General features: G+C 39.5%; 1 protein-coding gene across 1 annotated transcript in view; it reads right to left on the bottom strand.

Annotated features, from left to right (window-relative positions):
- GRB2 (growth factor receptor bound protein 2) overlaps nucleotides 1-14,200 on the bottom strand; it is a 47,298-nt gene extending 33,098 nt beyond the window's left edge. The window contains exon 1 of the mRNA XM_085304534.1: nucleotides 13,826-14,200. Coding sequence (XP_085160660.1) covers nucleotides 13,826-13,903 — 78 coding nt within the window. The 5' untranslated portion in view covers nucleotides 13,904-14,200. The remainder of the gene's footprint in view (nucleotides 1-13,825) is intronic.
- Between the last annotated feature and the right edge of the window lie 118 nt (nucleotides 14,201-14,318).

Raw genomic sequence — 14,318 nt, 5'->3', positions numbered from 1 at the left:
TGTGGAGGGTTAGGGGGAGAAAACAGTATCCTAATCTGAGAATTTTTTCTGAATTTACAAAGAGACATTTCCTCTGGTATATTACAGGGACAAACAGAAATAAAACTGAAATAAATGAGTACTGGCACATGCATGTTTCAAAATTACTTGTTGTTAGTATTATACTATTAGAACCACCAGAGAGTCCTACCAAAAAAAAAAAAAAAAAAAAAAAACTCTTACTACTTTCTTGGCTTACGGGCAAAAATTAAAGAGTGTCCTTACATGAATAATGCAAAAACACAGGCACTAAATGCCAAAAGCAGTGTCTTGCTCCAGAATCCTAAAGTCAGGACAGCTGAGGCACCAAATTCTTTACAGAAAAGATCACAGATAACAAAAACCATCTCCTAATTAGTGTCTCAAATTAGGAGAGCTGTTCCAGGTCAAGAACAAATTAAAACAAGAATAGAACTCGTTATGGCTGCGCTGCAATAACCTGGAAGGGATATCATAATGCAGGTCACTGGCACCCCAGGGTATGCTATCTGACCACAGACTAATTTTAAGCTCCCAAGTACATTATAGTAGCACAATATTTCCATTGTATATCTCAGTAAAAGCCAAGGCACTAAAATCTCTCCCCTGCTGGGAGATTCCAATCAGGAGATCGATGCCTTGACCACAAAAACTCTCCCCCAGGGCCCTGAACAGGGGTCAGTCATCCCTACACAACAAAACGGAATTTATGGACCATGCACCAATGTGGACACATTCAAAAACTTTCAATTCTCCAAATCTGCCATGTGCTTTTGCAAAAATGAGGTATTCCCAGAACTCTAATATGCAAAACCTATGCTGCTAATGTACAGGATCAGGCCTTATCTAAAGATACTAAATATATCCATGTCTTGTCCCATGACAGATGCCAGTTGGTCCCAGCTGGTTTGCAGCAATATTGCTAGCACACAGCCATAAAATCTCCCTGGAAATATAGCTATCTAATTAAGTTGAGTATCAAGCAGCTGTTTGGAAGCTGGGTTCTTCTGGTAAAGATATAAAAGAAAAAGGCAGTCTTCACCTCAGACCTCCATTTAATCAGTGGCAAGAGAGAACAAAAATATAGTTCTGTATAGACAGATGAATCACTAATCACTTGTAACTAGAATAGTTACAAGGCCAAGACTTAAGCTCTTCTAGGTTTCACGAGGGTTGTTACACTAAAAATCGACTCAGGTTTGGGCTACTCATCTCCACAAAGGCAATTAACAAATAACATTGGAAAGTCCTCAGTGCCTTAACAAAAGGTTAAAACAGAAAATAAAGGGTTCCTTTCCACAATGAAGGGAGGTTATGCCAGTGGGATCTCACAAGGATCTGTACTGTTCAACAACTTTGTAATGGATGTGGAAAGGGGACAGATGGGTGAAGTGGCAAAGTTTGCCAATACTGATTTATTCAGTACTCAGATCTTCAATTTGTTGAGTTGCAGAGGTGTCTTAATACTAGAAGACCAAGTGAAAAGTATCAGGTAAAATACAATAAAGTAGCATACATGAGGCAAAACCAGAACCAAAACCTCAAGAACCATATATTTATGCAACTACAGGCTTTAAATGAGCTACTACATGGCAGGAAATATCCTGAAATCATGAGGGGGGACAGTAATCTGAAAACAAATCAGAAGCATTATCTGATGTGCTGTTAGGAAAGAATTAAAAACAAGTATTTTGACACTTAATCTGTACTATGTCAATGTCTGAATACCGTGAGTACCTCTACTCAACCTATCTCATAAACAAAGTAAAAAGTTCAGAGAAAGCAACAGGAATACCCCAAGTATGGAGTGGCTTCTCCACTACAAAAGATCAGCCCCTCCTCAACCTCTCTCTCTCTCTCCCCTCAAGGGATTAAAAAAAAAAAAAAAAAAAAAAAAAAAAAAAAGAAAGAAAAAGAGAGTGAAAGACAAGATGACATCTGCAAATTTATTATCCCCATGGGAAGAACGAGGGAAGATTTTTTTCCCACCCTCCCTTACACAGGGAGAGGGACAGAAGAGGAAAAAGTCAATAAAATCACCAGGTAGCATGTTTCAAATCAATAAAGGGAACAACTTTTTCCACACAGTGCACAGTTACATTATGGGAGATTAATATTAGAATGTTGTGAAGGGAGAAAGGGCAGATGGACTTAAAATGGGTTTAGAAAGATGCATGGAAGTTATAGACATCAGTGGCTGCTAAGATGCAACAGTCTAGATATGACCTCCGGCTGAGAAATCGCACTAAAGCCTGACTGAAGGAAGCCAAGATTGCATACAAGATGATAACTACATTCAGTGCTAATTGCCTGACCCAGCAGAGTCACTCAGAGGGTCCATCTAGCCCAGGCTCTAATGGCAAATAGAATGGATGTTAAGAGAAGAGGAACATTACGTGTGTAAAGAGTTTTCTATTACTTTTGATACAGAAAATTGCATGTAATTCACTTCCAATGGGAATTACTCTCAAAATGATACCGGACAGTATTTTAATATTACAACAGCTAGAATTCACTTCCAGAGGAGAAAGCCTAAGGCAGGAATTAGTATAAAGGTATAATAAATTTAATATTATCTGTGGCAATGAACAGTAAGTAGGGGAAAAAGCTGGCTAGCATGGGTAGCTGGGAACATGCTACAAGGGCTGTGCAAAAAGTCAGCCCAAATCTGTCACAGCTAGTGCTGAAAAACCTTGCCCAACCCAAGGACACCTGTGATACGTTCTCTGATCTTCTCTGCACTCAGACAGCAGAGTCAGCTCCGCTCATTTGGATGATGCCCCCCTTTCCCCTTTGCAAACCAGTAATAATTAAGAGTTTGGAGAACATGGTTAAGAAAAAAAGCAAAGTGGCTTTGCAGGACTTAGATTAGATACGACCGGATTTCTCATTTTGGACTCTAATCCTGAACAAAATCAGCTAAAACTGGCTAGATTCAAAACAAACTTCTAAAAAATAGCATAACTGCATTTGCTTAACAAGGCCTTCAAATTACAGAGCCCAAAAGGGGCTACAGCTACCTCCTCATTGGGTTGCTCAGGCATACACTGCCACAGCACGCTAATCACACGTTGACTTGCATAACTCACCTACGGCTAGATTTCAGTAGGTGAACAGACCACAGAGCTGCTGATGTATCAATGTATTTGCCTTATGTTTAAGATCTTCAGCTTTTTGAAAAGTAAAAATAATCTTTCTCCTCAACAAATAAACTTTTCAGGAAGTTATTATTCATAACACAAATGCATTAACATTGTGCTTGATGAGTTTAGATATATATTTGTACCCCAAAAAGGAGACAGGTAGATTGAAACATAAGCTTTTCAAGAAAAGGAGAGGTCAAGATAGTTTACAGAATGATCACAAGCTTATTACCTGTTCTTCTCTTCCTTTTTATATTACTTAAATAGACTGAATGAAGGAAATAGCTGGGAAGATTTACTGACACAGCAGGCTGTAAAGGAACCATTGTGCCTAGAAAGCTGGGTCAACAATAATCAGTTTGAATATCCTTATTTCTGATGGTCTATAGTTACCAGGTTCAATTTGGGTCTTAGTAGGTTAAGACACAATAGTCTGCACTCATCCATCTTGGCAGAGTAAATTACACTCTTAGCTGAAAAGGCAGTTTTCAGGAAAAAGCTGAGGCATATACCACTTGCTGATTGTAAAGGTACTAAGGAAGCATCAAGACAGCTTGAAACTGGAAAAGCGTTTAAGTGTCCTAACACAAAAGGTCAAAACAGCTCAACAAATCAGTTTTTGAAAAAACTATGGTGTCATTAGAGGTAGGAGAGAAGCCTCAGTCGTGCAAAATATACTTGAAAAAACAAGGACAGCAGCAAAGGCAAGGAAGAAGCAGAACCTGGCTTCTGCTTCCTCTGTTCCAAAGGTCAAAAGGAAGCTTAAATTGCCACTCTGTGCTTTATCACTTCAGGGCTAAGGATACACCTTGATAAAATATTCAAGGACACACAAAACATTAGAAAAAAAGTTCAGCTGTGGAAGATATACACAATATGTTTTCTTGATACTGCCTCAACCAGGCACACTTATCAAGCTGATGTTCATCTCGCCAGACTCAAGCAGTGACTGAAGGCAAGGTTGGGAAAGCGAGTACGTTTAAAAGGTGAAATTCAGCATTTAAGTGTTCACTGCGTATTTCCATTACAGCTACCATTTCCTCCTCAGTTCCCTCCTTGCATTTTTCTTCTCTTCCCCTGCAACTACAGTCCACACACTTTGAGAACTTGTTTGATTTTTTCAAAGTATTTTGGATGTCTTCCTGAGTAGTTATGCTCCCAGTAGCACTTAAGATTATAGTCTCTGACTAGAACTGTACAGGAGCTCAGAGAAAAAAAAAAAAAAAAACACACAAGTAAAACTGGCAGATTTTCCAGAGGAACTAGAGAAAGATTGACAATTCTGCAGTTTAAACTCCTTCCTAGTATTCTGAAATGAATTTGCTTAACCTAAAATGTGGAACCTAAGCACACAGATTTTCAAGCAGAACATAAACTATTGTTAACAGCAGAAAGGGGAGAAAAAAAATCAAGTTGTTAAAATATCAATTTCATAATTATGCCAAAGCAGTGGAGATCACAGAAGAATACTCAAAATTTGACTGCACATAAGGATTTATGATGGAAAAACCTACTCGAGCTCAACAAAAGTGGCATGGTTTAAAATTTAGTGCCAATTTCTCACAAACCAGAAGGTTGACTAGTGCAGACCACAAGTCTTCTACACTAGTAGAGCTGCTATGATTAGTGGAACCTGCTGGCTCATACATAACTCATGAAGAATTCCCCCCTTTCCTCCCAAGGGAAACAATTTTGCATAACAGCAGCGGTTTTTTTTCCACATGTAAACTTGTAGAGTTTTAGTACAAGTTACAGCAAGAAGTAGGCTGGCTTACTGCTGAAAGTATGATTCCAGAGACAAATTATTTAAATAAGAGGTTTTAGAAAGTAACAGTATAATTACATTTGAGCCATACTGAAAGAACTGCTTTCTGCTCTCTGCATGAGGTCCAGCAGCAGCAGAGCCAACATGCAGTTCATGACAAAGCATACACGCTGACACGAATGCATGCAAAGCAGCTAAATCCAGCTGGTACAAACAGAATAGATCTACACTGTTAAGTACTCTCTTTCTATATTTTATTTATAAAGATCAGCAATGTTTGAACCTCAGGATAAGTTAATTACTCTACAGAGGCTAAAAGTTGATTTCCTAGACAGAAATAGCTGTTCTCAATTTTGCAGTTATTCCAGTCATCATCCTGATCTGCCTCCTCTACATCCAAGAGACAAATGATTTGATGCATTTTCAACAACAGGAGTGTCTTCCTGCTTTCACAACCACAAGCAACTGGAGAAAAAAGGATCCAAGATCAGGTACAGAAATTCAAACAAGCAATCATTCACATGGCAAAAAAACCTCTTAGGCTCTTCAAGATATTTCGTAAATGGGATTTTATTAAATATCTGAATAGAAACACTTCTTTCAGTAAAAAAGGATACAAGTTGAGGAAAATTATACACAATCATTTAAAATGCAAACTTCAGATGCATCTAGTATCTGATCAGGGAGTATTCTAGAGTAACATTTGGGTTTCAGGAATATAATAAATATCTAAAAATAATTATCAAGAGCACTTTTGGAAAGTGACAGTTCACTTTTTGCTCTATTAGAGCTCAGCTGTACAATGCCATGCGTTTAGCACGTCACCATGAAAAACACATTCTAACATTTGTTAAATCAATTCGCACTTGAGTTGTCAGATGGTGGCACCAATCATGCATATAAGACATGGGAACAAGTTCAGGCTCCACCGCTTACAGTCTGCTTCACAAACATTTTTCCATTCCATTTGAACACCTACTCTTCTGCAAGATGACTTCTAAGTTGAAGGCATGCGGCACTCTTCATGATCACTGCTTTAAATACATAGCAACAGGGCACGAGCCGAGAACGTGACAAACAAACAATGGAGCTTGAAGCCTGACAGATCAAGATTGACAGTGGTGTTCCATCTAAAAGAGATATGACTATTTGAGGGAAAGCAACAACTTCATACAGTATGTTCCCTACACTGTAAAGGGTGCAGAAATCTTAGGAAATATTTTTCCACCCTTTTTCCTTTCCCAAGGCCCAAAGAATCTGTAACATATAGCTTTATTTCCTTGTGTATCTACTAGTAACTGATGTTAGCTCAACTTTGGAGATGTTAACCAGCACTGCAGAACCAGCAAGGAAAAAGAAAGAGCATGAACCATTGTGGGATAAGGCTGCTGTAGATAAGAACCTGCGTATCAAATTACTGCAGTATCAGTTCATTGATCTGTAGAGAAACGCAGAAGGCATGCAACTCAGTTATTTGCATTTTTAAATTAACAGAATTTTCAGAGAAACCTGAGAACGATAGAGATTGAAGACAGCTTTCCTAGCAAAATGCCGAACAAAACAAGGAGGAAGAAACAAAGCACTGAGGCCTGTAGTGCCCCAGTGAAGTAGATTATTACACACAAGCTCCATTTCTAGTCTATGAAGATTAGGCATCAGAGTACAAATACATGCGTTTCCTAGGTAACTCTTTTACCTAAAAAATAAATTTGCAAGTCACAGCTCCATTTCTCCGGCTAGCACCTGACCCATCAGCATTCAAAGAGGGCAGGGGGTAGGGGAGAGGAATATGCTTATCCTTTGCTACACATCTTAGTTAACACCTTCAAAGTAACTAGCTCAGGCATTTATGTAGCATACCTATGGTAACAAAGAGCTAAGCACAGCTAAGTTCATTCATCCAAAGTCTGACATAAGCTTGTAAGTCATGTTGAATCCCATAATGCGATTGACATTGCTACTCCAGCTACCTAGCTAAAGTTAGCTTGCACATAGCTACAAAAAATACAGTCCCATTTTGGACTACCCAGTGCAAACGACCCTTAATTCTCTGTGCAGAGAGGTGTCAGTTGTTGTGACATGTTACTCACAATTCTGTTTATGCTTGAACAACATCGTGCTGTCCAACCTGGAAAGAACTTTCTGCAATTTGACATCACAGATCAGAACAAATGTGAAGCTGCATGCACAGTCACGTAGTAAAAACCCAAATCAATCTCCAAGTTTGTTTGCATACAGTGCCAAATCCATTCCTCATTCTTTTCCTGTGTGATGTGAATGGCTGTTCTGGGTTTTTTTCTTTTATTTTTTTAACTGTTTATTGCTATGGTTCTAGAACTAACTTGGCTTTTCAAACCTTTCAGACCCATCTAATTAAAATAATAATTTACAGAAGGTTAACTCAGAGGTAACCAGCAAATTAAGTATGGGAATCTGGCAGCATCAGTACAACAGCCTTAAAATATTGCAATATTTCAGTCTCGCAGCAGTTGTGAAAATGTTCTAGTGTTGTGTTTTGTAATTCTTCCGGTTTAGATTAATTCACCAAACATGATGAATTTTACAATATATTATTTCCTTTTTGTTCAATGGAAGATTAAAAGATTTTGGTTCCGGTGTTGTTAGAGGACTAATACTTAATTTTATTTCATTTTCAAAGTGACAGAATTAGTTTTACACAGCATGTTTTTTCTTAAGGTTTGGGACAAAGATATTGACTTCTGATATATAGCCACTGGCCAGCGGTAGCTTTAAAGCACAAGGGATTTTAATAAGGGGTCATGTTGATCACTGCTTATATTAGGCTAAGCTGTCACATACTGAGTGGGTTTCTTATCTGCCCTTCCTCAGGTGGATCCATATCGACTACAGGGAGAAATAAGAAGAGCCTGAATTTCACTGCAAAGAGGAACACCTCTCCAATTAACAGGGCTCTGCACAGGAAAAAAGGACTTACAAGTACAACATTCATGACACATTCACCCTTCATGCATGCCACCAAAATCCCCGCTTTCTTCTCTGAATTGAGATCAAGCTGTTATTGTTTTCATTTTAAAAAATGAATCCAAGTTAGTCTAGGATTAGGTGGAAATTCCTCAGAATAACAGATTTTACTGGCTTGAAATCCTCAAATTTTCTCTCATCAGACAGTTAACATGAGAGATAGGTCATTGGGTCAAAGAGGAGACATATGCTTGGGTGGCCAATAAACAGAGAACAAAAATGCATCACTTCAGTTGCAGTTTGACATGCTTGTTGAACAAAGCAGATCAGATAATTTAGCAAGCCAGAAGTTGATTTTCAGATATGTCTGTACTAACACTTTTCTGAAGTCTGTTACACTGGTCATATCACAAACTGGACTTCACAGATGAGCCATAACAACAATGTTTCCATTAAACTGGCAAAAGGCAGCTGGAACTTCAAATTAGCATCATTTCCTCTGGTTATAACAGAATACAATTCATGTAAGTTGATATAATAAAATTAGCTGAGCTGGCCACTAGCTTTAATCAATACCTCATTTGACTTCCAAAATCCTAGTAGGTTTCAGGTGCCATACAGCAGGTAAGAGTTAATTCTTTTCTGCTTTCAATAGTGATCATAAATAGCTACCAAATAAAAAGAAACAAAGATGCCATTTTAAAGGAGGAATGTTTACACTCCTCCAGAAGTTGGCAAAGACTACTTTACACCTTCAGTCTGGAATATTCCATATTTATGTCTTCTGGAAATAGACATATTTAATAATACAATATTGTTCTAAGCAGGGTCAAGCTCTTTTACCAATGCAGATTATGAACATTTCCTTTTTTGGTACATGCACTTTGTGGAGGTTAGACAGTTCCTTCCCACTGCCCTTCTCCCTAATGTTTAGGAAGCTTGGCTAATAAAACACATGTACTCTTCATATTAATTTCATACGTATGAGGAATGATATTAGAGAAGTTCATATTAAAATCTAGACATTGAATAGTTGGATAGACCAGAAGAAAAATGCAGCTATGACAGCAGCATCTGTTTATGACACAGGTCTCCAAATGCCAAGACTCTGAAACAGCTATGTTTAAGATAACTGTACTTACAAGTCTCTACTTTTCTGACAGCTTTGCCTTTTCAGATCACAATATTGACTAGTTTGCCCCCCCCCCCCAAAAAAAAAGTGACTTCTATCTCTGAGAACAAATACCATATTCACTCAAGGCAGCCAGCCAAGGAACATGCTCTAAGTGCATCTTAACAAATCAACCATCCCATACAATGAGGTCACCACTCACAGCTAAGTCACAGAATAACGTAGGTTGGAAGGGGCCTCCTGAAGTCATCCGGTCCAACCCTACCCAGGGACTTGTCCAATAAAGTTTTGAGTATCTCCGAGACTGGAGATTCCACAACCTCTCTGAGCAACCTGCTCTAATATTTGACCTAGTTCACTATAAAGCACATATGGCTTGAAATTTGCCTGCTTTGTTAATTCAGAAAAAGTTTTCCAACATACTAGAATCATAAAGCCCACGCTGAGACTATCCCCTCACAGAAAAGGATAAGATGAGGAAGGTGTGTAGGCAAGGAGAAAAAAAAGGATGAGAGAAAGAAAACTTCACCCCAAACTGAGGAAGAGTCTTTGCATCTCCCTTCAGCAAGTCACATGTTTGTTTTCTAGCAGCGACACCACTACATAACAGTTAACACAGCTGAGGTCAAAGACAAGGGATGAGGAAGAAGAGAAGGGAGGCCATGTTGCTCTTCCTTATCATACCCCTCCCTCTATTCAAAACTGTTTCACTGTATCCGAGGAAAAAAAAAAAAAAAAAAAAAAAAAAAGTTTTCATTCAGGAACTGAAAATGCTGTCTCAGCATCAACTATTTGGAAACATTCAAGCCTGTTAAAGGCTGAGAGAAAGAAAATAAATCTGATAGCAAACAAACATGTGAACAGAACAGAGGTGACTGTCTGGTGCATCTTCAGAGCAGGAACTTCCACACTTCCAAGGGGTGTAGGAAGGAGAATTAGAGAAAAGAAATGCAACTAGCTTTAGTTAACTGATTTTTCTTTTCTGCAACTCTACTCCTGCCATACCACCAGCAAGTATCATCATATTTTAGGTCTGTATACTCACCTGTTAGAAAAAAAGTCAACAAAACCAGAAGCTGTTTGAAATACATTACTTTGAGGGGACAAAATCTCAATTCATAACATAGGCAGAGACACTGCTGTTAACTAGACATCACATCAATAATACAGAAAGGGAAACGGGAGAGGAACTGAAAAAACATCATGACAAGTATCAACTATTCAAAGTGAAAAATAACTTGATCAAAATTTCAAGTAGGACTCCCGCAAGCATAGGCAGGCTTTTTATAATGGAACAGGCTACCTAATTTTCTTCAGACCTTTAGAAGTATGCCAATCCTGAACAAATTTTTGTGAAACAACCACCAGTCCATAAAAAGAATGACGATCTTCATAGCTGCAGCCCTGTATCCTAATCAAAGGACACAGATGGAAACGGTAACCCTTCTTCTCTCTGGGGAAGGCTAGGCAAGTAGTATTTACTCTATTAAAGTTTAGAAGACGACATCAGCTTGTACCTCCTGAATGGCAACACCACACTCTGCTATAGAATCACTGAACAGGAGTAAGAAAATCCAATGTACTGCCAGGGTTACAATATCATAGAAGCAGCTTTTACCATATAGTGCCCACAAAAGACAAGGCCAAGCACTTTTCCTCTTCACTCAGCTGTTTTACAATTGCAAGTCAAAGGTCAACTGTCTTCACTCACTTTTGGAACCCAGCCACAAGATTACTAACAACCAGCTTAATGGCTACAGTTCAAATGCTATTCAATCAAGTCCAGAATATGTGGGTATGTAGCAGTAATGGCACCATGACATCATAGGCAAGTTATCTGCTGAAATCAGATGGAGTCAGACAGTACGCATCTTCGCCTTCCCTCCCCGCAAAGAAACATGAACTTTTAAGGAGTGGGAACTGAAGTGTTACAGATTTTGTTCTTTCCTTACTGCAGCTAAGAAGTAGCATTTCTCTGTGAAACATTTTTTTGCCATCACCATATATGCCTCAAACAAACTGCATTTTCCAGAGGTGAGTCAAGTCTAGTATCTAACAGCTGGATTTGGAAAACTGTTCACTACAGGTATGTAGTGAACATATGTGGTTACACATGTGGCTAGATGTGTCTCTACAAGAGATACTTGAAGACTGAAGCGGGTAGGTGCATTCAGCTTTTTACAAGCTTATTTCCCTTCCCAATTCATTCACTTGAAGGCACTAAGATTAACCTGATTTACAGTACAGATCACACAAGGCACAAATAAGGGACACCCTGAGATTTCTCAGTCATGAACAAAGTACTAACAAAACAGATCAGGCATGCTTGATGGAAATTAAATTCTGTAACCTGAAATACATTTGAAGTGAACCAAACTTTCAAAATGACAGTGTGCCACAAAAGCGTGTCAGTCTAAGTGAACAGTAACAACTCTGCTGCTGGCTTGTTTTTCTGAAGTTTGCCTGTTTTAGACAGTGAACCTCACCACACTGCACACAACTGTGCTGAAGGCAGGATTTCCGAGCCTCTATGAGACCCATGATTTCCAAATTCTCTTGGAATTTCCAGCAACTTTAGTGATGATGTTCATCAGTCATAATCTCTATGCCTCAGTTTACTCATATATGAAGTAAATACGTAAAACTTGTAAACATTTTCAGAATATGAGCTGTAAGGAAACATAGTTTGAAAAACTTTATCAACACTTTGAGGAAGCACTCAGCATAGGTTTTGTGAAGAGCAGAAAAACCCTCTTTGTATTCTAGGAAAAATACAGTGATTAATGTAGTAGTAACAGAATACATACCAACACCATGTTTCTGCTGCTGTGATAAAATTTTTATCTATGAAATGACATCAAGTGAGCAACACTCAAGCACATCTTCCTATCAATAGCTGCCCCACTGTCTGCAGCTGTAGTAGTTTTCTACAAATAGAATTTTCAAAAAAGACTAAAAAAGTTGCTCTTTTTCCTATAGTTCTTAGAGAAGAAAAAATTTTTTTTCCAATAAATGCAAACTTTACAACAGCTGTTTTTTCATGTCCCTCAGCAAACATCTAGACTAAACCAGATGAAAACAACAATGAGGACACTTTCAACAATATTTAAGTATACTTAAGCATTCCTTCTAGTTCAGCATTTTCAGCAATATAAAAGCTAAGGGGTGTTAATAGTAATTCCAAACAGAAGAATAGATCATAGGTTAGGAAAAAGGAATGTAAGATTATTACAGATGAAATCTAACAAATTCTGGTAGTCTTGAACATTTAAAATTGTGAAAGGAAATATTCTAGTAACTTATATAAACATCAGAACTGAGGTGTGCAGGTCTGGCAGACATTTTTAGGCTATGGCATTTTTAGGATATTTTTAATTACGGGCTAGAGATGTGTAGGATATATGCAGAAGTAGATTTTAAAATTTAAAGCCCATTGTAGTCTATTAACAAAAATCCCAAAGCAGGATACATTTTCATAAGCATTATCTATTTTATTAAAATAACCGCCAACTTGAAATACATCTTTATTAAGTCAATATCTTATTTAAGCTAAAGTTCAACCTATATTACTGAAAAAAAAATCTTGGTTTCTGACAAAAGTATTAAGATTGTCACACAGTATTACTGCATTTCTAATAAATACTACAATTATGTTATTGAAGCATCAATTACTAAAGAATCACATTATGTTTACATGTATAGGGTATTTTTTCAACATATCTTAAAATAGTAGCTAAAGCAAACCCTTCCCTGGCAAAAATTTTGAGCAGATGAGTAATCCCACTGAGGTCTGCAGGACTTGATTTGTCAGCATGCACAAAGTTACAGCCTTACATCTGCAGGATAGGCACCTCTCAAAACAGTTTCTGCTAAAGATCATTTTAGCATTAAAATACCTTAAGCTTCTGCTTTCGCTGCCTAAGTATACAAATACTAGGGAGAGGAAGCCTATCTTACAGGTTTATTAAGAAACACCGACTCTGAAAGAAACATCATTAACATCGTTCAGAACGTGGCTCTTTTATGGAGGAGGGAAAAGGGTAAAACATTACAATCCATTGTTATTTGGCCTCTGAAGCTTAGTTCTGAGCTTCCAGGTAATAAGATTTTGGACTTGTGCACTGAACTTCTTTAAATGAAATTTTTGAATTTCAAATATTTTTCAAATTCCTTTAATATTGCCAAGCTGAAGTCACAAAAGACTGATATATTCAAAGAACTGTAGAACAGAATTCCTCTAATGCACTCCAAATATCCACTCACATTTGCCCAGATCCATTAAATATTCAGGCACATGCTTATCGCTCAAGTTCATCAAGGCTGAAGATAAAATTCAGTACCAATATTCGACAGGCTGATACTAAAAGATTATCTACTGAGGAATAATCTAATCACTCTTCTTGGATATGGGAATCTTTGGCAAGAGGCAGAGGAAAGGAATACCAAACTGATCTTGATTACATTAAAGGGTTTCCTCTTGTAGAAAGGAATTCAGTTCAGAGCATATTGTCTTGCACTTTTGCTTATTTGCTACCATTTTTAAGACTCTGTTTTCAAGTATTAGAGCTTAAGAAGAGGGGGTGTGAGAGGCTCTGGGATACATACTTGGCACAGAAAAGAAATAGCGTTTCATGCTCCCAGAGAGGTCTCACCCTGGCTTGAGGAAATCTTAAGGCACCATGTTAAAAGGAGATGGCACCGGGGGGGGGGGCGGGGGGGGGGGTCAGCGAGGGTCAGGTCTGACGGACAGGAAGAGATGCAGAGGAGCAGTTGAAAAGGAGAGGGCCGAAGAGAGAGTCCCCCAGCTCTCACCCCTCGGCTTACCTTAAGGATATCCCCCCGTTTAAAGCTCAGCTCGTCATCTGCGGTGGCTCTGAAGTCGTACTTGGCGATGGCTTCCATGCTGGGGCTGCCGCGCTCGGCGCTGCGGGCGCTGGGAAGGAAGCGCTCCCCGAAGCCTCCGCTGCTCCCGCGGCGGCTCCCGGCTCAGCCCTCCCGCGGCCCGGCTCCGTCCGAGACGTGGGCCCCGGCTCTCACATACAGGGGAGCCCGGGGGACGATCCGCCCTAGGGGAGGAGGAGGGGGAGGAAGAGACGGGCCATTAGGGGAAGTGGCACGGATCGATGGCCGGGGCCGCGCCCAGAGCCGCTCCCTCCGCCCGGCGCGGCGCGGCCGCCGCTTCCTCCCGCCGCCGCTCGCCAGGCCCGGCTCGCCCGAGTGACACCTCCCGCGGCCAATGGCCGCCCCGGCAGCCTGGGGGGGCGGAAGGAGGCACCGGGGCCGGCGGCGGCCCGTCGCGGGGAGCCGCCCGCGCCGA

The sequence above is a fragment of the Rhea americana genome, unplaced genomic scaffold (assembly GCF_003343005.1).
Source record: "Rhea americana isolate MKP2758 unplaced genomic scaffold, rheAme1 scaffold_21, whole genome shotgun sequence".
Lineage (NCBI taxonomy): Eukaryota > Metazoa > Chordata > Aves > Rheiformes > Rheidae > Rhea > Rhea americana.
Note: the sequence above shows the minus strand (reverse complement) of the source record. Positions and strands in the feature narration are given on the sequence as shown.